This window comes from Mytilus californianus, unplaced genomic scaffold (assembly GCF_021869535.1).
Source record: "Mytilus californianus isolate M0D057914Y unplaced genomic scaffold, xbMytCali1.0.p SCAF_5, whole genome shotgun sequence".
Taxonomy (NCBI): Eukaryota; Metazoa; Mollusca; class Bivalvia; order Mytilida; family Mytilidae; genus Mytilus; species Mytilus californianus.
This window is the reverse complement of record NW_026262701.1, coordinates 27,578,824-27,602,347: the sequence shown is the minus strand read 5'-3', so window position 1 is coordinate 27,602,347 and position 23,524 is coordinate 27,578,824. Positions and strand designations below refer to the sequence as shown.

Genomic DNA, 23,524 nt, shown 5'->3' with positions numbered 1-23,524 from the left:
TATAGCTAGCTAGATGGTATAGCTTTTGCTCATTGTTGCATTTATATTGTTACCTATACCTAACTTGTGCATCATTTGGTCTCTGGTGGGGATAGGCCTACTGAAGAAGGTTCAACTTGGAATTTGACGGATAATGAGTATTTATCCAAAAATGTAGAAGAAAGATATTCATAACCAAAACAAAAATTATGCTGAAATTAAAGATGTAAATTGTCTGTAACATGTTGTTTCATTTTTATTAGTGAGGTACTGGTGACCTGACGAAATTTATAAACATGAACTTTTGAACTATAGGAGTTACCCTACTGGAGTTTGGATCTAGGTCCATTCGCCCTGATTCACATTCAACCTTAATTACTTGTTAGCCTGAATAAGTTAATATCTGTTTGCCCTGGGTCCATCCGCCCTGATTTTAAATTTTATTTTGTTATCTTGATGTATAATGTTTATTTTTGAATAGAGTATGGTAAAGTTTGTAGAAATTTTGCTCAATATTTATATTGTATTGCTACTACCAGATAATTTACATTATTTTCCTTTGATTTGTACTATAGAATACAGGTATAAAATTTTTAATATAATACAACTGAAGACGATTTTACAGTGGCGGATCCAGAAATTTTCATAAGTGATTGCCTAAGAGGGGGCCGGCTCCTGTCATGCTTCAGTGATTCCCTATATAATCAACCAAATTTTTTCAAGAAAAAGGGGCCCCGAACTCCTGTCCCCCCCCTCCCCCCCCGCCCACTAAATCCGCATCTCCTTTAAAAAACAACTGAAAACCATTATAAACTGCATGTATTTATCTTGATTGAAAACAATTTCTTGAGTTTCTCATTTAGGGGATCCAGAACTTTTCATAAGGGAGGGCCGGCTCCAGTCATGCTTTAGTGATTCCCTAAATAATCAACCAAATTTTTCCAAAGAAAGGGGGGCCCGGGCCCCAACCTCCCCCCCCCCCCCCCCCCCTGGATCAGCCTATGATATATGTGTTTATATATCTCTCTGATATCCCATTTCAAATCAAATGTGTATTAATAAAACTTTATACTAGAAAAGTAAGGGATAGTTACTCATTTGGGAAACTTTCAAATTCACAGCATGCCGGTGCCCGTGTTTTCATCACCCTCGTTGTATTGCGGAAAAACGATTAAGGCAAATTGAGAAAAACATCATGTCTGTGGTTGAAAGTAGTGTGTGTGCATTAATTTTCTATACCTTTTATTTAATATTTTTCCAATTTTGAGTACTGACGGCAAGTGTTGTAACGTATAGCGTACCAATGTCTTGAGACCAATGTGCTATTTACAAGTGCGATCGAGGAATGCAGGGGAAAGAAACTTATCAATTATGTTTATTCTTAAGACAAAAATGAGCCGCCGTAAAATGAACCGTGTCGAGGAGGTTACTGACACGTAATAGGGCTGAGACATATATATACACATATGTGTATATATGTCTCTGTAATAGGGTCATCTCTCGAGAACATTAAATAGTACATTGATAATTTACTATGCAGTCAGTATCCCGAAAAAAAAACGTATGGATGCAAAACGCTTCAGTAGTGGTTTCGGCTGACTACTAATACGTGCACTTTGTCTCAAAATATCCCGGCAGCGTTAAAGTTGAAGTCAGGATCTTGGGAGGAGGGGTCTTCTTTTTCTGTGTTCTTTATTTTTTTTAGCTATATTTCTACAAACTTACACTTTTTGATCATTACTCTCTTTCCTCATATTTTAGCATTTCATTATTCTTTAATCTTTATTGTTTGCCCGTTATTCTCTATTCTGTTAACCCCATCCATACCCTCTTATGTGGACTTAAGCTGTCGGTAGTTTATTTTATCCTATTTCTGTCTATGTGAATGTAAATACTTTATTTATCACAAAACAAAAACTTACTAAATATTTTTTTATGAAGTCCTCACCAGTTGCGGATCCAAAAAATGTCATAAGGAGGCACTAACTGTCATGCATAAAGAGGGGCCCGCTTCAGTGATTCTCTAAATAATCAACCAATTTTTTCCAAAAAAGGGACGGGCCCCCATGTCCTCACCTTAATCCACCTCTACCCCTTCCCACTTCGTATCATTGAATTCAGATTCAAGATCTCTCTGATTAAAGTAAGTAAGTAAGTCACATTTGCTTATATCAGGTTTTTGAATTGAACTGGCGGATAGTTGTTTCATTACCAATCATACCACATCTCCTTATTTTTTATATATATACGAAAGCTTTATTCATAGGTATTTTTAGGTGTATTGATGAATGTGTAAAGATGCAGCAATTGTGTAGATACATTTTAACATACAGCACAAGAGATACAGATTATATAAAACTTATAAGTCGAAAACATACTGACAACGCCATGGCAAAAACTTAAAAACGACCAAATGACGTACAACAGTCTATATTATAAAACTTAACTATAGCATACAAAACGCAAACATTTAAAACTCATAAGAAGCACCCAGACAGTCAAATAGAAATTTAATGAATAAATAATTTGTAAAGATTTTCAACTAGGCCTACAGCTATATTTTCTTATCATCTAACAGTAAACATAGGTTCTGGTACTATGTGATAAGTCATTTTTTCATGCAGACCCAGTTTCATTGATACCTTGAACTTAAAGTGGTTTTATGCATATCAGCCCAGATTGTGTGTGTAATTTTATTAAACAATTCAACAATACACGTTCTAAACAGGTTAAATTCAATTTACAAATTTACAAATTCAGATCTACTGGCATTCAACACCCAATTACTTACTTGCTGTATATTGTCAATCCCTCAACATCGTGAATACGCCATGCGAGGTGTTGGCTATGTTTGATACAGGGTGGCGGTTCGAAGCGTAGAAAAAAATCCAGGTAAATGAAAGTGTAAAATTTTGTTGTTGAAAATTTTAAGTACTAAATTCCTAAATGTGTACTTTACTCCGTTCTACGGGTAACATGGTTGTTTGATATATAAATAGGATAAAAAGCATCCGGAAAAATTCTCACATTATAAGTATTCGTAAATGGATACGAAAAAACTTAACAAGGAATAAGTATCGGTAAACGGACAGAAAGTCGCAGTACAAAAGTTTAAATTAATTATTTTACAATTGTTTAAATATATGAGAGAAAGTTCTTGACGAATTGACTTTATTTATAGATGGTATTTAGTTGAGGAAATGATTAATTCGCTTTCAAATAGTTTTTTTTTTTATCATTAACTTATAAAAAGGAGACATTTTGACAGCATGAAGCCAGTTAATTACCAAACCACTTTGGCAGATTGTTTTCTTAACAATCATTGTTCAATATTAATATTCAAAAATAAATTTTGTTTACAAGTCCGTTTCCTTTTAAAAATGTTTCAGAAAAATACTGAAACGTTTTTAAAATTAAGTTTATTCAAAGAAAAAAATATCCCGAAACTAAATCGTGACTCAAAATTTCCTAATGAAATTGTTAGATTCCAAATATTTAGGAGAAGATTGTATTTGTACTTTATGTAATGGTGGTGATATTGGAGACGCGATTCATTATATTATAGCAAGGATTTGTACAAATCCTTGATTGTAGAATGTTCGGCAATAGACGAAAGTAGACAAACCCTATTTAAACGGGGTTTTGATCTCCAAGGACCCCACATTTTACATCGAATAAGATCTATATTTTTTAAAGTTTTCAAATGAAAAAACTTGAATTGAAAATTTCCCGATTATGTGAAGATTTCTTATATTTCTAAATGGCTTCAATTATTACATACAAAACGAAAAAAATAACTTTTTTTTGTAAAAACAATATTCATGTATTATTATAATTTTTCCAAGGAAACGCTTTCTTTTTTTTTTTTTTAGCAAAGTTTACTTGTATGTGTTTATAACTATCACCAATCAGTCCTAATTATTAAAGATCAAACGACCTAATCAAAATGATGATTGGTATTGAATATGATCATCGGTTATGCATGACGTATCCCAAATAACTTCTTTAATGTTGGTTTGATTTTATCAAAACCAAAATTATAAGACCAATAAACAGCATGCGCCATGAGCGCATGATACGCCCGTCGTCTTGTGTGTGAATTTTTATGCAATAAGCATAAATAGTTTCTGACATACGGCGTGACATGCGAAAACCCCCCTTTTTTTTTACAAAAAACTCAATATCTCTAAAATAAAACAACGCTCACTAAAACCAGAAGTCCATTACTAGACGTAAAACATATATACATGTCCTGAGTGACTTTTTATGTCCTGTCTGCACTCAGGAGATCCTGAGTGGTTTTTAGACGTACCGTTAATTTATAGGCATATATTTGAAGCTGTTCTTAATTATGTACATTATCTATAGGTATACATGTATCAGACAAAAAACTTTCCAAAGAACTTAGTTCTAGTTATCTTAGGTCCTAGTCACAGGCACTTGTCTCAGAAAAAAAATTTCCTATATACTTTTAATGTTATATTAAGGTATATAGAAAACAAAATTCTGAGACAAGTGCCTGTGGTCCTAGTGTGAAATAAATCCACTGGGAATTGGCCTTTTTAAACACAACTATATACACGTTTTCTCAAGGGTTTGTACATGTAAAGTGAAATTATGTTTACTAAATGCGTAGTTACATAAGTTTATTTGCTACTTTTTTCTTCTTTATTTTATATATAAATGATTTTTTTTTTGAATTTTAACATTTTTTTCTACGAAAAATTTGTAGTGTTGCAATAGGGAATGGACACAGATACTTAACTACATTTAACGAAAGAAATTTTGTGTAATGTCATCAATCTGTATTACACATAGACAGGATGTTCTCTAGATAACTATGGTATTTCTAATACGTTATACACACCCCAGGGTACACGCACTGTCGTAATGGAAAATTACTGCATGCTTTAATTACCTGTAATCAACCATGTAACAAATCAGTTGACTGACCATGTCATTACAGTTTAAAAAGTTTTTCCTCAGATCAAAACGGAATTTTCATTTTAACTTTAAAATTTAAAACTTTAAAAGTATACTTTGACATAATTATGAAGTAAAAGAATTTAACAATTGACTAATCGGATTTTTCCAAAGATTAAGATACAATTATATTTATTATTCTGGGACTGACAGATATATCACAGGCACTTGTCTCAGAATTTTATTTCCTATATACCTTTATTAAAGTATATAGGATTTTTTTTCTGAGACAAGTGCCTGTGAGACATATACATGCATAAGTCCCAGACATATATAATTGTAAATCAAAATGATTTACCTAATAACTGGGAAATAATATAATGTTTCAGTTATGTTGATGTCACAAATACACATGAATTATTTGATGATGCATGCTGGAATTTCTTATCTAAATGCATGACGGTGCCCATAGACATATATTTATATATATATACATTTACTGATTCTATAATTTCTTGAGAAAAAAAAATCAGGAGGGAAGTCAGAGGGAAGTGAAACAAACATTTTAAGCTTTTATTAAAAATTGTTGGGAAGACAATAAAATACGACACTGAGTTTTGAAAAAAAAGTTTATGATTGGTCTTGGTTTTTTTTAATAAAGATGCCCCCTTTTTAGCCACACCGACGAATGGAGAATTCCAAATAGGGTCACAAGGTCACATTTTAAAACTTTTTCAGTCGCCCAGTCTCAGAAAGCAATTTTGACTGGCATTTTTTTTAGTCGAATTATATTTTTGCAGGTCAGGTTGCAAAGTGGCAGGTCGGATTTGACTATGTTGACAACGGTCCTAAAAAATATCCGAAAAAACGTTGAATCAAACGATATGAACCTACGCAGTTTTATATTATAAGACTGACATACACCAGTGTGCTAACTGTGCTGGGTGAGGTGCTGTAACTTGATATACATGTATCATTAAGTTACAGTACTGTTAGGATTTGCCTGCCTATTTGGCTGTTAGTATAGACTGTCCCTGGCTTGAAAGTATTGTTCTCTGCTCAGCAACGGGTGCGTGATTAGCAAATCAAATATCTTGTAGCAGTAAAATACCTCTGGGGGGCGGGGGGGGGGGGGGGAGGTGCACTTCAATATTTAATTGATAGGGGGTGTCGCTGGGGTTCTGTTACCCCACCCTTTTCATATAATTTAGATCTTAAAAATGTATACCTTTTCATATATTGCGTGGGTAAAATTGTAACCTTTTCCCATATTGATTGGGTTTCGTGGGGTGTGTTGGTAAAGTGGAATATTTAAGGCTAAGATTCTGTGTGTAATGTTTACTTACGGCGAGACTTTCTGCTGTGAAAAAATGACAGGCCTTTTCATATACAAGTAATTGGAACTTTATCGACCTTATCATATATTTCTGATAGTTTTCCCCTGCACCTATTCCCATATTTTCAAGCATGAAAAAGTGACCTATTCCAGCGGCACGTCCTATCATCTTGTATATAGGAAGTGCCCCCCCCCGAGTAAAATACACAAATGTCAAATACCTTACTTCAGGAGCACAGTCTCTCTTTACCGTAAATAACTTCCCCCCGTCACTATTTATATTCACTCAAAGAAAGGGGTTCTCCGTTACTGGGAAAATCTTATCTGATTCAGGATCAATTTATCGGTTACACTCCCCTATCACCAGTGATTCTTTGTTGTAAGCTGACATTCTGAAAAAAGGTATACTGTTGACTATCAATTTGCACGATTAGTTACAGATGTCGACTCGGACTACTGCAAAAGACAATAATTCAGTTCACTGATTTAGATTGAATAGTGGTTCGGTTAATCCCCTCTTCCCCAAACAAGTAAGAATTAGGTTACATCTTTTGGTAGTCCAAATAATTATGACGTCTTGCAAGGCTATTTTAATTTTTTTTTCTATCTATCTATCTTCATATTTCCGCACTCAGTCACAACTTTGACTATTACGTGCCCAGAAAAAAGTAAAAAATAGCCTTGCAAGACGTCATAATTATTTGGACTAATCTTTTGGCAAATATGGTCGTACCACAGGGGTTTGTTACAATTTACCGGGTTTTCTATCCTTACGAATCCTGAAAAACTAACCAGGCCAGGTGATAAAAAATCTGTCTCCCCTTTTTATCCCACCAGAATATCAAAAGGTTGTCTCCTTACACCTACATGACAAAAATATATACAAATATGGTATCATTGCCAATGTGACGGCTCTTCAACAGAAACTAAAGACATAGAAGTTAAAACTATAAAGGTCACCGTACAGATTTCAACAATGGGCTAAAAAGGCAAACTGCTTAATAAGCTACAAAAGGCCAAAATAGATAGACAATATCTGACAAGGGTAGAAATGTCCAGAATGTTGAAAAAAAATCTACTGTCCATTTTAGATCTTGGGTAAACTCCTTATATTATACTGCCTGGTCTGGTGGTAGCATTTTCACCTCAAGTGCAGAAGGTTGTTTATTTTGAACCCAACCGGGTAAAACTAAAGACTTTAAAGTTGGTATTTGCTGCTTCTCCCTTAAGCACGCTGTATTATTAAGGTGTAAGAGCAAATACTGGTTTGTTCAGAGTCAGAATAATGTGTCAAGGTAAGGTGACATGTCTCTCAGAGAACTAGTGTAAGAGATAAATTAGTCCTGGTAAAAATAATGAAAATTGTCTGGTCAGACAAATATAACTAGTATTAAAAGTCCATGGATACAGAATTTACTAGTATATTTAGTCCGATGTCAGTAATTTATGTCCCCAGACTAATTTTCCTAGTCCATGACATCACTATTCCGAGGTAAAAATGTCCAGTTTTTCTAATACTGTATGCATCATGTCAAGTATATTTGGTGTATGAAAATTTTTAAGGATGTATGTTTGTCTGGCATGTTTTATTCAACCTTGACCTCATTTTTATGGTTCATTGCTCAATGTTATTTTTTTTGTTTGTTTTTTTGTCACTTTTTCTATTTCCTTATTTTCAAATTAGCATAGGTCAACTATTTTTGGTGTATGGAATGATTGTAAGGTGCATATGTCTGACTGAGAAGTTTCATCTTACCTTGACTTTATTTTCATAGTACATTGGACAATGTTTAGTTTTTGTGGTTTGATCTATTTTTCGGATACTGTTAGCAATAAGGCCCCTATATTTGGTGAATGGAATGATTGTAAGATGCACATGTCTGTCTGGCATGTTTTATATGACCTTGACCTCATTTTCATGGTTCATTGGTCAATGAAAAGTTTGCATTGTTTTGTCAGTTTATCATATGCTTTAAGCAACAGGTAAATTATATTTGGTGGATGTAACAATTGTAAGGTATGCATGTCTGTCTGGCAGATTCATATAACCATGACCGCATTTTATGGTTCTTTGGTCAATGCTAAGTTTTCTTGGTTTTTTCATTTTAACAGATATTATAAGCATATGTCTACTTGTTGGTTTATGGAATGACTGCAAGGTGTCATATAAAAATAACAAGATGTCTGTCTGCCAAGGTTAATATTGCTGTGACCTCATTTTCATAGAATATTGATAATATTAAACAGCAAAAATGAATAGCAAGACAAGATATAAAAATATCCAAAATTGTCAGTTGCCTACTAGTACTAATTATGTGATAGTAGTTATTGTCATTAAATGATAATGTTTACCCTTTTATGTGTAGGGCAAGGACATTAAAGATAAAGGGAAACTATAAACAAAAGAAATTATCAACAAAAATAGATTTACAGACGTCAACAAAGCCTAAATGGTAAGTCCACTTCTATAAAAGTTATTGCCCTTGAATAATGATTATTATGAAAATAAGATGTGGTATGATAAATAAGAAAACTATCCACCAGAGTTCAATTAAGTGGATGTAAGCAATGCAATTACTTATTAGAGGCCAATGATGACCTGTAAATAATGAGAAAACCCATACCCTATACATGATATAGTCATCTATAAAAGACACCACAAACAAAATTTGGAACAAAACATCAATTCAAACTTCAAATATACCAGACTAATTTATAAAAAAAAAACAAGTTATGAAAAAACAAATATGACGGACTTGAACCAACATCAACCACTGAACTATGTACAGGCTCCTGATTTTGGACAGGCAAAATATGGCAGGGTTGATATAAAGATAAGAAGCGGTATGATTGCCAATGAGACTTTTCTCCAATAGAGATCAAATGACATTAAATTTAACAAAATTAGTTCACTGTACAGCCTTCAACAATGAGCAAACCCTATACTGCATAGTAATCTATAAAAGGGCATGAAATAACAAATGTAAAACAATTTAAAAAGGGCATGGTGTCTATCCATGCTAAACATGCTTGGGGAAAACACCACAAAGGCGAAAGCTAAGTGCCTGATTTTTGCACAAAACAAAAAATAAAAAACAAATATGATATATAGCAACAATTGACAACCACTGAATAACAGGCCCCTGACTTGGGACAGCCACTTACAAAATGTGGCATGGTTTAACATGTTTGCTGGCGCCAAATCCTCCTCTAATTAAGGACAGTGGTGTAAGTGTCAGTTCATTTAAATATAAAAACTATAAAATCAGTTGAAAAGGGCTATTTTCTGCTCTTTGGTCAGGTTATTTTGATACATTCCCGTTTTCATTTTCAATTTTATTAACTCATTAGAATGCAACAAAGCAGAAAAACAGCTACCAAAAACACAGACCGGATGTGGCTGGAAATTTATTCTTTCCCTTTAACAAAAAAGACTCAACATACAGATCTATTAGTACTGACAGTTACTGACAGCTAATTCAAAGCAAATATCAACTAATAAAATAAACATTTTGTGAGCACCCAACCCACCCCTAACCTGGGACAGTGGTTTTAATAACAGCACAACATTTGAACAAACTGTAAACATTTGTTGCAATTGGCTTAACTCAAAAGACTGCAACAAGGCACAAAAAACAACTAATATGAAAACCATAGACACAAAGCACTGAAATAAGAGTTCTTACAATTTTAAATATTCAAATGAAAGTTTTATCAAAATGTACATAAACATGATAAAATAGCCATTTTATTGCTGTATTTCTCTTCATTTATAATTTTTGAGTTTTGTGTATTTGTAGGTCAGACATCTTGGTTTTCATGATCATCATTCAACAAGTCAATACTGAACAGAAAACTTAAAGTTGATATTTTTCTACATAGTGTGACTTTTTTATTAATTTGAAATGGAATGTGTTTTTTTCCTACATAAGAAAGAGGAAATTTCATCATAATGACTATAAACAAAAAGGCGTCATATCATCATGATCATAGATGCACAAGAACTTAATCATGTAAATGCAACAACGTAATTATCAATTGAAAGAAGGGAGGAATGAAAAAATATATTAGTATTTTGTTGTCCAAATGAACTTGCTTTGTCCACTCATTTAAATCGCTCCATCCAATAAAGATGTACGGTGGAAGATTTTTGAAGAACAGATTGCAAAAGAGGTTTTGTCTTAGAATTGTAGGAATATTCTAGTGGATGAAATAATTTATTTACTTCACTCTTATATAGTGGACTGAATAATTGTACATAGCAAGCTGAAACAAGAAAAACTAAAACTTAACAGGAAAAGTGTTTATTTTATAAATTTGCAAATATAAACGTAATATTATGAACACCACAAAGGTATAAGATTCAAATCGTTTGCATATTCATGTATTGAAATGGAACTATAACAAAGAAAACTTTAACTCATGAAAAGAGTAAACTATTTACTGTGCTTTGTCAATTTATTCAGTCAGAATATGAAATATTTTTTTCAGTTCTATTTTTCATAATAAAACAAACAAGACAAAGATTTCAAATCAATATTTTTTTCTTTTATTAAGACATGTCATCATTTTATTTCAGTTAAAGGATTTTATTTTTTGACTTTAAATAGTATTATACTTTCCAAAATAATAATAATCTTTATTGTCATATAAACAAATTAAAAACATGTTTGTGACAAAATGAAAAAAACCAAAATACACTCATACATGTCATATATATATTATAAACTTTTTACTACCAAACAGAATTCATTGTAACATACACATTACTGTATATTTATAATTTGAATTCCATAGGATTTTATTTTGTCCCATGGGATATTAAAAATCCCATGGGATAATTATAGTCCCATGGGATTTTTTTTGTCCCATGGGACAACAAATATCCCATGGGACTACAATTATCCCATGGGACCCAAAAAAATCCTATGGGATTTAACCAAAATCCCATGGGATAATGGTCAATCCCATGGGATTTGCCGTATCCCATGGGATATTGAAAATCCCATGTTTTTCTAAATCAAATTACAGAATATGTATAATAATAACAGTAGAAAAGCAATGAAATTATTGAATCCTATGTAATTCCGCACATTTTGGTTATATACACGACATTGTAGGTCTAAGGAGAGGCGGCGGCGGATTTGCAAATGAGTGTTTTGCAAATTAAAAGTGTCCAGTGTTTTTAGCTAGCTGTAAAACTAGGTATAATCAACTATTTACGCCGGAAAATGCATGTACCGAGTCAGGAATATTGCAGATGTTTTTCATTCGTTCCGTTGGTTGATATAGTGTAACGTTTGATTTTGTCAGGTTTAATGAACCACCACCACCACCCTTTCGGTATTTTTGTATATAATTTTGCTTTTACACTAGGGTCATTTTTCTGACAAATCAATACTATTAATATCTGACAAGTTAGCACACTTACAATGTATCTGGCATGTCGACTTAAATGTCTGACATATTGACGTAAGTAATTATAAATGTCAAAAACTTAAGACGACTCAAATTTGACATATTCAGGCAAAATTTGAATGATTTTCCCCAAAAATAAATAGGAAGGACGTTGTTACTAAATTGTAACCAATTTGAAACCTAATCAAAGTACTGAAGTACTGAACATCGGATGACAGCAAGTTCTGGTGGATAGTCACAGGCACTTGTCTCAGAAAAAATAAAATATCTCTATACCTGAAAGTTAGGCTAAGGTACATAGATTTTTTTTCTGAGACAAGTTCCTGTGTGGATGATGAATAAATGACAGAGAATTCAACATCACCGTAATAATTATAATTATTGTAGTGATATAATCATGGGACAATAATTTGTTATCAGTATAATCTGGTTTGTTGTTATATATTATATTTTAATATTTGTACAACAGTTATATATATATAGCAGATCATCTTAATAACTCTACCGGCAAATTTTCATCCATTTATACCATCATTCTATTCTACTATTCTAATGATAGTGTAGTGCAAGTGCGTGGTGGACACTCTTCTGTAATCATTCGTTTTTCTAATAGGTTTGATTTGAGTAAGCATTCATATTTCTCCCGCTAATGAATATGTACTGATGAAATTAATATATAACAAGCGATAAGAGATATTCATCTGCAAACATAATTATGCGGTACGTGTGCATAGATATTAATGATTTTTTACTTATATATATATTTCTCACGACAAAACATTTTCATAAGAAATGAATTTATAACAAGCGATAAAAATGTTATTTTGCACTCGATAATATCCGCGTATTTATACGAAATACGTTCGATTATCAGTCAAAAACGCAAGTCACGTAGGTAGAAATGTCTGTGGCAACAAAACACCGAATTGCCCTCAAGGTCATCCGCTGTAAAAATAATATTTCAAGTCTTTCTATATATTGTCATACATATACAAATTACTTAATTTTGGTTTATGGAGTGTCGTTCTTATATAAAATTGGAAATATTGTCTTTAACAGCAACATGTATCGCTGAATAACATTTTGATTCTACGGGAATATAAATTACCATTATACGATAAGCAAGTAAAACTCAACCAATCTATCCAATCAATCCAAGGACATATGTAAATTTGTCTATATTTTTTTTACATAGATAGGCTCATTAATATTTGAAATCTAGTGGATTTAATATCTTTAAGATTTGTATCATGTGGATGAAAAAATGCGAACAATTAGTCCAACCTCTTTGATGATAAAAGATATAACCAAGTTTTACTTACTGTTCTAAAGATGTATATTTAAATCTCCTTTTTTTTTGCTGACGATGAATTAATACGGTCAATAAAATCGTGATGGCGTCTCTAATTATGATACCAGTTTAGTCTTAAATAACTTGAGTGGGTAGTTCTTTGAGACAAAAATATTACTATATCATTGCATAATATGGAAATAATCTCGGATACAGTTACCACAAAAAAACCCATATTGAATCTAACATGAATAATCAATCGGAACCTGTAATATCATACGAGGAATACATGCAGTCTTCTGATCATCAAATTAAAATTTGATTTAAAAATAATTATATAATACGAATACGAATGTACAATGATGGTCGATATAACTGAAAAAATGCCAAAAATACTTATCCTAATATATATGAAGAATCATGCAGTTTTTGAATTAAACTTAAAATAGGAGTAGATTAAATATCGAAACGTTATAAAAAGTACAGGAAGACCTTGGACCTAGGTAGAGGCAAAAATAAAATAAAAATATAAATCAATCGCTTTAAAAAAACAATTGTAAACGGCCTTTCCCCTTTGAAACATAAAGATTGCTTTGTTTGTTTGTTTGTTTGTTTGTTTTGTTCAATGAATGTTTTCACGTCTACCAGTCAATTGTACATTACAAGTAGAGAGAGAAAAAAAAAAACAAGAAACAGGTTTAATATCTCCCTCCTCCTAAATAAAAAGAGGGGAGGGACCCAAGTTCTCATTTTCATACAAGGGACCATATTATTGTGTTGTTTAAGTTTCTATATTTAGTTTGGGAAGTTTTTATTCTATTTCAGGTCCCGCGCGCGTCTCTCGCGCCAGACTGAGATGTCACGTGACGAGGGTTTATAATAGCGAAAACTATTATTTATTTATTTACGACGACGACGACGACGTGATACCAATATACGACCGCAAAATTTTTTGCGGTCGTATAAAAACCAATTTTTCAGAGAACAATTGAAGGTCTTTCAACCTGGAAAGATCTATTTTGATACAAAAATATTAAAATTCGGTTTAAAATGTTATTTCCAGCGTCAAATGATAGGTTATTGTACGTTGGTTTAAAAAAATATATGGTTTCTAGACATTTTTTATAAACAAGGAAGATAATTTGTTACTTCCGGTTTGAAAAATGTCACTTCCGGTATTATTTGATAGTTTACCTGACACTGATTCCAAAAATATATGGTTCTACATACTTTTCAACCAAAATGTATGTGTTACGACATGTCGCAACTAACAATTTAGTAAAAATATGTTGTCGATATCTTATACGGTTTTGGAAAAGAAGTGAAATTAAGCCAAAATCTAAATTTAGAATATGACCTTGACCTCTGACCTTGACATAATTTTCTTCTTTTTTTGACCAAGGACCTCAAATCAAAAGACCTTAGGTCTCTATCACTTATGGTTTACCAGTTAGAAATGCATATCCCTTATACCAAATGCATAAGGGGGAATAACTCTCATATGGAGTCTCCGAATAGCTTCGGTCAAAATAAAACGTGACATCCTGAGAATATAATGAGCATTTTGGAAAAATAAATTTGTCGCTTTCTTTTACGGTTGCGAAGGAGATCTCATAAAAAATAAAAACAGGGTGGGGAAGATAACTCTGACACAGAAAAGTGTTCGGTTAAACATGGTCAGTTTCAAAAGCGTATAGACTGTATGATATTATCTAAGCGACATCTTTTGAAACAAAAATACAGCGCAAGAAAAAAATTAGGCGGAAGAAAAAAAAAAAATTAAAAACCAATTGTTCAGTGAACAATTGAAGGTCTTTCCACCTCAACTTCGATAATAAGGAATGCAATTTAAAGAATGGTGTGAGAAGATGTAATTTCTGGTTCATATAATTCGTTACTTCAAACTGATTATAAAAATATAAGATTTCTAGGTACTTTTTCATTGAATAAGTAAGAAATAGACTACTTCCGGTTAAAACAATGTCACTTCCAGCTGACCTTTTAAAGAGGTAATATGTTTACCAACAAAATGCCTAAAGACTAATGGTTTTACAATGAACCAGTATGATTTTTTAGCAAAGGTCAAAATCTAGAACATCAGATTGACCTTGACCTTAATTTCAATTTCAAGGTCATAAGTCAGTGTCAGTGACCTCAAATCGAAAGATCCCAGGTCATTCACTTGTATGCTTGAGTATTAATACTTATTTCAAATAAATGAGTGGAGAAAACTCCTATAAAGGGTGACCGAAACACTTCGACTTAAACAAGTTGAAGTTGCGCCAAGTCGTAAACAATTATTTGGCATTTGCATCATAACATTAACTGTAATGGTTTTTTTAGAATAAAGATAACAAGCTAAGTTTAAAATTTAGAACATGACCTTGACCTTTGATCTGGACCTCAAATACAAGGTCATAGGTGAGTGATCTCAAATCAAAAGATCCTAGGTCATTTACTTGTATGGTTGGGGAGTAATACTGATTTCGAAAACATAAGGGGTGAAAACTCCCGCAAAGGATGACCGAAACACTTTGACTTAAATGTCGCGCCATGTCGTAAACACCTATTTGGCAAACGCATTGTATCCTTAACTGTTGCCGTTCCTTTTGAGTAAAGATAACAAGCAAAGTTCAAAATTTAGAACATGACCTTTGACCTTGACCTCAATTTCAAGGTCATAGATCAGTGATTTCAAATCGAAAGATTCAAGGTCATTCACTTGTATGGTTAAGGAATAATACTGATTTAAAATAATAAGGTGAGAAAAATCCTATAAAGGATGACCGAAACACTTCGACTTAAAGAAGTTGAAGTTGCGCTATGTCGGAAACAATTATATGGCATTTGCATCATAACATTAACTGTAATGGTTTGTTTGGAATAAAGATAACAAGCTAAGTTCAAAATTTAGAACATGACTTGACCGTTGACCTTGACTCCAAATTCAAGGTCACAGGTCAGTGATCTCAAATCAAAAGATCCTAGGTCATTGACTTGTATGGTTGAGGAGTAATACTGATTTCAAATACATAAGGGGAGAAAACTCTTATAAAGGGTTACCAAAACACTTCGACTTAAATGGGTTGAAGTTGCGCCCTACTGTTAACAATTATTTAGCAAACACATCATATCATTAATTGTTACGGTTTCTTTTGAATAAAAATAACAAGCAAAATTCAAAATTAAGAACATGACCTTGACCTTTGACATTGACCTCAATTTCCTCCAAATGCACCAAGGACTTCGTATCAAAAGACTTTAGGCCTCTATGACTTATGGTGTATGAATTTATTCAACATATCACTTATGTTAAATTTTTAAAGGGAAATAACTCCCATAAGATGTCATTGGATTACTTCGGTTAAACTTAACCAAAACATCCTTAGGAGTAGACGAACAATTTGGTGAAAAAAAGTTTGTTTGTTATCTTTACGGTTTTAGAGAAATAAAGATAACAAGAAAAAGGGGATGCGGGGAGATAAATCCTATACGAGTAAGTGTTCGGTTACACAGGGTGAATGGGGAAATCCCTATCACTGTACAATATCATGGGCCAAACATCCTTTCGATATGCCAAGTAACAAAAAAACATCTCAGACGGCAGAAGAAGAAAAAAAAATAATCAGAATTAAATCAAAAGGTCTTTCCACCGAAAAGTGGAAAGACCTAATAATCAGAACAAAAGCAAAAGGTTTTTCCACAGAAAAGTGGAAAGACCTAAAAAAAAAACATAATCAGAACAAAACTAATGGGTCTTTCCACGGAAAAGTGGAAAGACTTAATAAATAAATGAGACAGCAAAGGGATGGGGATATCAATGGACAAATTTTGTCTTATCAATAGTCATTTTTACCCCCTTGTGTTGAAGTTAACTAATTTAAAATCGATCGTGGGCTAAACATGCATTCACATTACGAATATTATTGATATTATCTCATATATGATCATCTTTGATCGTATTTGTTTCAGAGTATGTTTTATGGAGGGAATATGAACCCAAAATAGGACTAGACCAGCACACTGAACTGGAGGCCATGTCAATAAAAAGTAAAATAACAAAAATACCGAACTCCAAAGAAAATTCAAAAATGAAAGTACTTTATCAAATGGCAAAATCAAAAGCCTAAACACATCATACGAATGGAAACAACTGTCATATTCCTGACTTGGTACAGGCACTTCCTCATGTAGAAAATGGTGGATTAAACCTGGTTTTATAGCTAGCTAAACCTCTCACTTGTATGACAGTCGCATATAATTCCATTATATAGACAACAATGTGTGAGCAAAACAAACAGACATAATAGGTGAAATTGTCAAAAATTGGGGTACAGCGGTCAATATTGTGTTATAATCTTAATCAATATAAAAACAACTAACTATTTCAACAAAGAAAAACAAAATGGCATATAGACACTCTAAAGACAAAGTACATTAGCAAAAATGAAAGACAAGAATACAAAAAATGACCATAGCACAATAACACAATAGCGGGATGTATAAATACCGAGCCACGCCAAAGGTATATTATCAAAAATAAATATTATGAAAGTATCCTAGGATGCGTCCTAAGATATGTCTTAGGACATTATTTAGGATGGTCTTAGGACGTGTTTGAGACATGCATTAGGGTGTAAAACAAAGCTATCTTGGGACAGTAATAACTAAGCATCCTAACACATTTATTTCATTAATAAAAATATGTAGAGAATTCAATGAAATATGTTTTAATGTGTTTCAGTATATATGTAAAGGGCGGGAGTTTGCATCTTCTTAAGAAGAAAGAAATTAAGGCAAAATAAAGCTTTAACGTAATACTAATAGATACATTATTATAAACTATTAAAATGATAAATAAATTTTATACAACAACTAAACTAAATTGTCACAAAACTTTGTTTTCAATTATTGTTGTAACATTTGGTCAAGGTGCAAAAAATGTTGCTAATATTGATAGAATTTTCAAGCTTCAAAAAAAGGCAGCACGAACTATTTTAAATGAGCATAATAATATGACACCGTCAAACATACTTCAAATCTGGAGAGCTGCTATGAATGCCCAATTCAGATTATTTTGTTTATAGAAAAGCAATTTAGTTCTTAAGTACAAGTACTTCACCAAATGACTTCGGAATATCTCAGTGTATTTAGATATGCATCAGGTTAGTTCTAAATCAACCAGAAAAAGTACTTGTAATGTGCTTTTTGTTCCAAAAACTAAAACTGAATACTATCAACGCTCCTCGTTCATGTCTGGAAGTATCTCATTGAACAATCTGTCTACAAATTTAAAGCAATGTAACACAATCTTTTAAAAACATATATTGAAGAATATTTTGTTTAATTCTAATAACAGTATAATAGTTGAATATTTGTATTATTGAATTTTATACTTAATGTTGTAATAAATGTATATAATTCAGGACCGTATTGTAAACTAGTGTTTAAACTAAATATGTTATCCTGTTGAAATAAAGGAACTTATTAGTATTATTAAATTCTTCCTACCGAAGTAAATAAGCATAGGGGATTTTTAATCAGCAAGCCATCAAACGTGGCGACGAATAATATTAAGGGAAACACATGGGATAGTATCTACACAAAGATAAATCCTTCAAATACTGACTGAAGGCCATATTTGTTGTTATCATTGCGATTTAGGACATTCTAACTTTTAGGACTATCCTAAGACCATCCTAAGACACCTTTTATGTATATACAAATATCCTAACTTTAGGACCGAATTAAGGACATATCTTATCTCAGGAGACTTCGTTAACCTGACTTAGGTTAAGACGTGTCCTAAGACCACCCTTAGACACGTCCTAGCCCTAAGACAGCTTCGTTGACACGGCCCCAGCTTTTTAGCGTGCTAGTTCACCAGGTAACTGCACTTACAATCCACAGGAACACATATCACCCTATCCGTCACCCTATCCGGACACATTCTGACGTCGAGTCGACCAGTCTTTGCTCTGACTCTCAAATGTTACTTGCTGAACGGAGAAACGCAAACTCAAAAAGTAGCGTGCTTGTCTCGAGTGTGTTCGATTTTTAGCCAGGATCGATAACACTCGAGACAAGCACGCTACTACGAGACCACCGATGTCGTATACAAAATGAAGAGAGTCATGTAATTACATTTTCCGTTGAAACTGTAGACGGTTAGAGTGAAATAATTTTATCTGCAAAGTACAAATATAGTCATTACTTTGGAAAAATTGTATAATTGAAAATTTGTTTTCTTCAATTTAAGAAATTAATGTATATATTATGATTAAGTGCCTATAAATAGTAACACACACATCTATTTGACTGTGAAAAATCAGACCAAAGTTGAATAGAACAACGAGAATAAAATTATAGATTTCCTAACACTGTGTTTGTAACATACTACATGTGTTTTTGGTATGTAAATATAGAAAACATTTACAGCGTGTCGAAAAATAAACGCAATATTTCTGACATAATATATTTGCACCATATCTTACAGTTAGTGTACAAACAGTACTTGGGATAGGCATTGGGGCCAATTTAACATTCGGCTTAATATACATCGATCATGATTCCAAACTAACGAAAACGGTTCCCTCACAAGACATCTTCACTCAAAAAATTATAGAAGTGAACGCTGAGTGGGATACCCCGGCAATAAAAGAGAACAGATAAAGGACAGGGAACCAGTCTAACCTATGGATCCAACACCACACACAGAACCGGATGATTTGAATAAAAAAATAAAACGGTTCGGGATAGATGAAGTTTTTGAAATACTAAGGCTTATATACCTCAGGAATAGATTACCTTAGCTGCATTTGGCAAAACTTTTCGGAGTTTTTGGTCCTCAATGCTCTTCAACTTCGTACTTTATTTGGCCTTTTAAACTTTTTTTGATTCGAGCGTCACCGATGAGTCTTTTGTAGACGAACCGCATGTCTGGCTCAAATACAAAATTTCAATCCTGGTACCTATGATGAGTTTATTTACATTGCAACATCGTCCTTAATATCTTTGTAATATTTGCCACTGAAAATTGTAAACTTACTTTACCACAACACCAGTTTTATAATAAATCAAAGAAAATCTGAACGTTATGCACTTTACAAAGCACAGTTATATCTGCTTGTACGCTATAATTACAGGCAAACTATGGAGGTGCAAACACTTTATATACTGACATGTAGCATCCAATTATCAATTGGAAGGCTGCAAGTCTAACGAAGAAGTTTGATTATCGAAATTTTACGATTATTTTTCATCACATTGTAATTATTTTATACAATTACACACCAAACAGTGTTACATCTTTAAAAAAATATTTTTTTCTTTTTATCCAAAAACAACATTCCTAACATAATTTTACAAAATCAATCCTTTTACCATTTGTCACTTCTAGAATTAATATAAAACAATTTATTACAATAAATGTCAATTTCTAACCTTTTATGCCTTGAAAGATATTTTCGATCGGTTATTTCCATCTTAATGAAATCAGATTTTGCTTTTATCGATATGCCAATGAACCTAAATGAAATAGAGTCTTGTCAATGAACGAGAAGACATATATGATTGACACTTAGTTATTGAGAAGCCCACGTGTTAACAGGATTTCCATACATTGTGGTATAAGAAGAGAAACGCTTCATAAAAATCAATTCTGACGTGATTGTTAAGGTGGCAAGGAACAAAGTCAATTAAGGTACGAAGCTACATTAACTTACAAAGATAGACGGAAACAAACATGATTGACTCGTCTGAATTTGATGAGCTTTTCCAAGAATCAGTATCTCCAGTAAAACCATGTTTGCAAAGGTCGAGATTAAAATCAAGATCTGAACCTAATTCACCAGCAGGTTCATTCAAAAGGAAGTTAAAAGTGAAACAACTAATAGACGAGGAAAATAGAAGAAACAGTTTACCGGTTCCTATAATTTCAAATCTATCAAGTTCATGTGATGATATCTTAAATGAGAAAAGAAGACCTATACGACGATTTCGGTCCTCAAAATTAATATCGGGAGGAATTACAGGGATTGAAGACAAACGAGACAGCTATGCAAGCTTAGACATTCCCAAAGACCTTGAAAGAAGAAGACTTTCAAGTGAAACATCAGAAGACAGTGCTATTTGCTGTGGTTGTTCTTCGACTTGTTTACCAGGATACTATCGTGTGTGTGTCATCGGCGCTGACGCTGTAGGAAAAAGAACATTGATAAATAAATTTATGTGCTCAGATGTTATGACTACAGATGGTAAGCAATGATTATTTCTATCTTCAAATCGTAAAGAAATAAACAAACACCGAGTGTTATAACAAGGTACTTCTGTCATTAACTTTATCACGAACAACCGAAATCAAAATCTTCTAAAGTAAAAAAAGAAAAAACGTTAAAAATCACTATTGGTATCTTAAACGAAATCGCTAGTTCAACTTATAAATGGTAAGTTTAGCTGTAATATGTATACAAGAAGTATGATGCCCTTAAAAATTTTCTTAGTCAATCTTGTTGTTATTTGTCGATCTATTTATAATAATTAATGTGTATTTAAATAAAACAAACATTGTGTTTATTTTTACATGTTTTATTATATATTACGGTGTTTCTGAAGTCAGCAATTATTAACATTTCAAACAATTTGTTACAGGAGACGACGGTGACCGATTTGTAACTGTAGTAATAGACAACGAAGAATCAACTCTGGAATTTGTGAATTTTTCAGAAGACGAGGTACGTCATTTGTAATTTAAATAAGTGCAGTGAAGTATCCCGTAATAGAATACTAAATCTTTATCTCCCAACCTCGCATACAATTATATATGTATCCACAGCATCTGTGGCTCTCTTTTTTTTTATCAAACGTAACGAAACAATTTCATTTTACAACTTATATGAGTGAAAAACTTCTTTCAGTAAAACTAAACCTCTAGATGTCTGGTTGTCGAAACCATGTACTTAAATGTTTGGTATATGACTGCCTGAACCTGTAGTCTTTGGCCACCTTGTTAACTAAAAATAAAATGATTAAAAGCGCAAATTTTTCCACCAAATTTGTATACTTTGATTTTACAGAAGGTTGACCTTCACCAACTATTCCATAAAAGTATTGAACAGACTACAAATTACAGATATTTTTCACAATGTTTAAGAAAGGAGATTGTTATATTTTATCGATAAGGGTATGTTCAATCTTTATTTAAGGAGAAAGTTACCTATCGTTTAACATGTTTTGTTTCGTTTATTAACAGGATCAAAGGTACCCAGTTGATGCATACATTGTTGTATTTTCCGTTTATGAAAAGTCCAGTTACGACATAGCCTGTAGGTTCCTACAATGTATCCGCAACGACCAGTTTAGTGACAGACCAATTATCTTGGTAGCTAATAAAGTAGATCTTGTGAGAAAAAGACAAATAACCAAAGACGGTATGGACTTGCATTTAATATTATCACTCATTCAAATTACACGAAGACTATATTTTGTTTTACCAGAGAGCTTGCTTAAAAAGTTATGTATACATTAAATTAAGTGATTCTCTCAACACAAGATTAATCAGAACAAAAGCTTAATATATTAAATAAAAGTAAATGGGGAAATAAAGATATTTTCCGTTGTAGGTCTCTGAACTAGATACTTTAAGTGATACTAGAAAAAAAACTATAATTAAATGACTTAAAGGGAAAAAGTCACAAAAGAGTATTATTGCATTTTTTTTTTATCATAATATACAGTAAAAATAAAATTTAAATAAAAAAAAAATCTTTTAAAAGTATGTTACTTTTATTTCAGAGGCCAGAAATCTAGCATCGAAGTTCAATTGTAAATACATAGAGACATCAGCTACTTTGAATATAAAAGTTGACAAACTTCTTCTTGGAATTTTGAAACAGATAAAAATTAAACTACAACCGGAGGTTACGGAAAGTTGTGAATTATCGACGAAAGGGGCGATAAAGAGAGGATCTATTGGACTACTTAGCAGATTATTCCATCTTAAACCCAAGGTCAAGGTTAATAGTGATGACGTATTTGCGTTATGATGTGGATCAAATGTGATTATGCATAGTTGAGATGTGATGACGTGTTATCTGGAGAGACAGTGTGTTACATGAGCACAATGATATATCGATTTCAGTAAAGATGTTTTATCGAACTGCTTTTCATTCAATAGGAGAGAGTAAAACCGTTGTACGTTAATACACACGAAATAAGAATAAACAACAAGCGTAAATACATGTACAATGTACAAACACTGGACACTTTTAATTTGCAAAACACTCATTTGCAAATCCGCCGCCGCCTCTCCTTAGAGCTACAGTGTCGTGTATATAACCAAAATGTGCGGAATTACATGGGATTCAATAAATTCATTGCTTTTCTGCTGTCATTATTATATATATTTTTTTATTTGATTTAGAAAAACATGGGATTTTCAATATCCCATGGGATAAGGCAAATCCCATGGGATTGACCATTATCCCATGGGATTTTGGTTAAATCCCATAGGATTTTTTTGGGTCCCATGGGATAATTGTAGTCCCATGGGATATTTGTTGTCCCATGGGACAAAAAAA

At 32.6% G+C, this 23,524-nt stretch overlaps 2 protein-coding genes and 1 long non-coding RNA gene across 5 annotated transcripts in view; 2 read left to right on the top strand and 1 right to left on the bottom strand.

Annotated features, from left to right (window-relative positions):
* Positions 1-23,524, bottom strand: part of LOC127702722 (uncharacterized) — a 167,898-nt gene that overhangs the window by 106,198 nt on the left and 38,176 nt on the right. The gene's annotated exons all lie outside the window — the stretch shown is intronic.
* LOC127702725 (uncharacterized) overlaps positions 6,510-23,524 on the top strand; it is a 33,415-nt gene continuing 16,400 nt past the window's right edge. The window contains exons 1-3 of one of the 3 annotated variants that reach the window (XR_007982551.1): positions 6,510-6,640; positions 8,605-8,691; positions 10,039-11,264. This is a non-coding gene — a long non-coding RNA (uncharacterized LOC127702725). Of the gene's footprint in view, positions 6,769-8,604; positions 8,692-10,038; positions 11,265-23,524 lie in introns of those variants that run through there. The other 2 variants (XR_007982553.1, XR_007982552.1) reach the window with 2 other exon arrangements.
* Positions 20,598-23,171, top strand: LOC127702723 (GTP-binding protein Rit2-like). The gene is made up of 4 exons (XM_052207030.1): positions 20,598-21,202; positions 21,597-21,679; positions 22,198-22,375; positions 22,740-23,171. The coding sequence occupies exons 1-4, from the start codon at positions 20,692-20,694 to the stop codon at positions 22,988-22,990; spliced, it is 1,023 nt and encodes a 340-aa protein (XP_052062990.1). The 5' UTR covers positions 20,598-20,691; the 3' UTR covers positions 22,991-23,171.

Excerpts from the sequence above, each read along its gene's own strand:
- LOC127702723 (XM_052207030.1), top strand. The coding sequence starts at position 20,692 with ATGATTGACTCGTCTGAATTTGATGAGCTTTTCCAAGAATCAGTATCT. Across the intron at positions 21,203-21,596 it reads AGATGTTATGACTACAGATG|GAGACGACGGTGACCGATTT; the intron begins GTAAGCAATGAT and ends AATTTGTTACAG. Across the intron at positions 22,376-22,739 it reads AAGACAAATAACCAAAGACG|AGGCCAGAAATCTAGCATCG; the intron begins GTATGGACTTGC and ends CTTTTATTTCAG.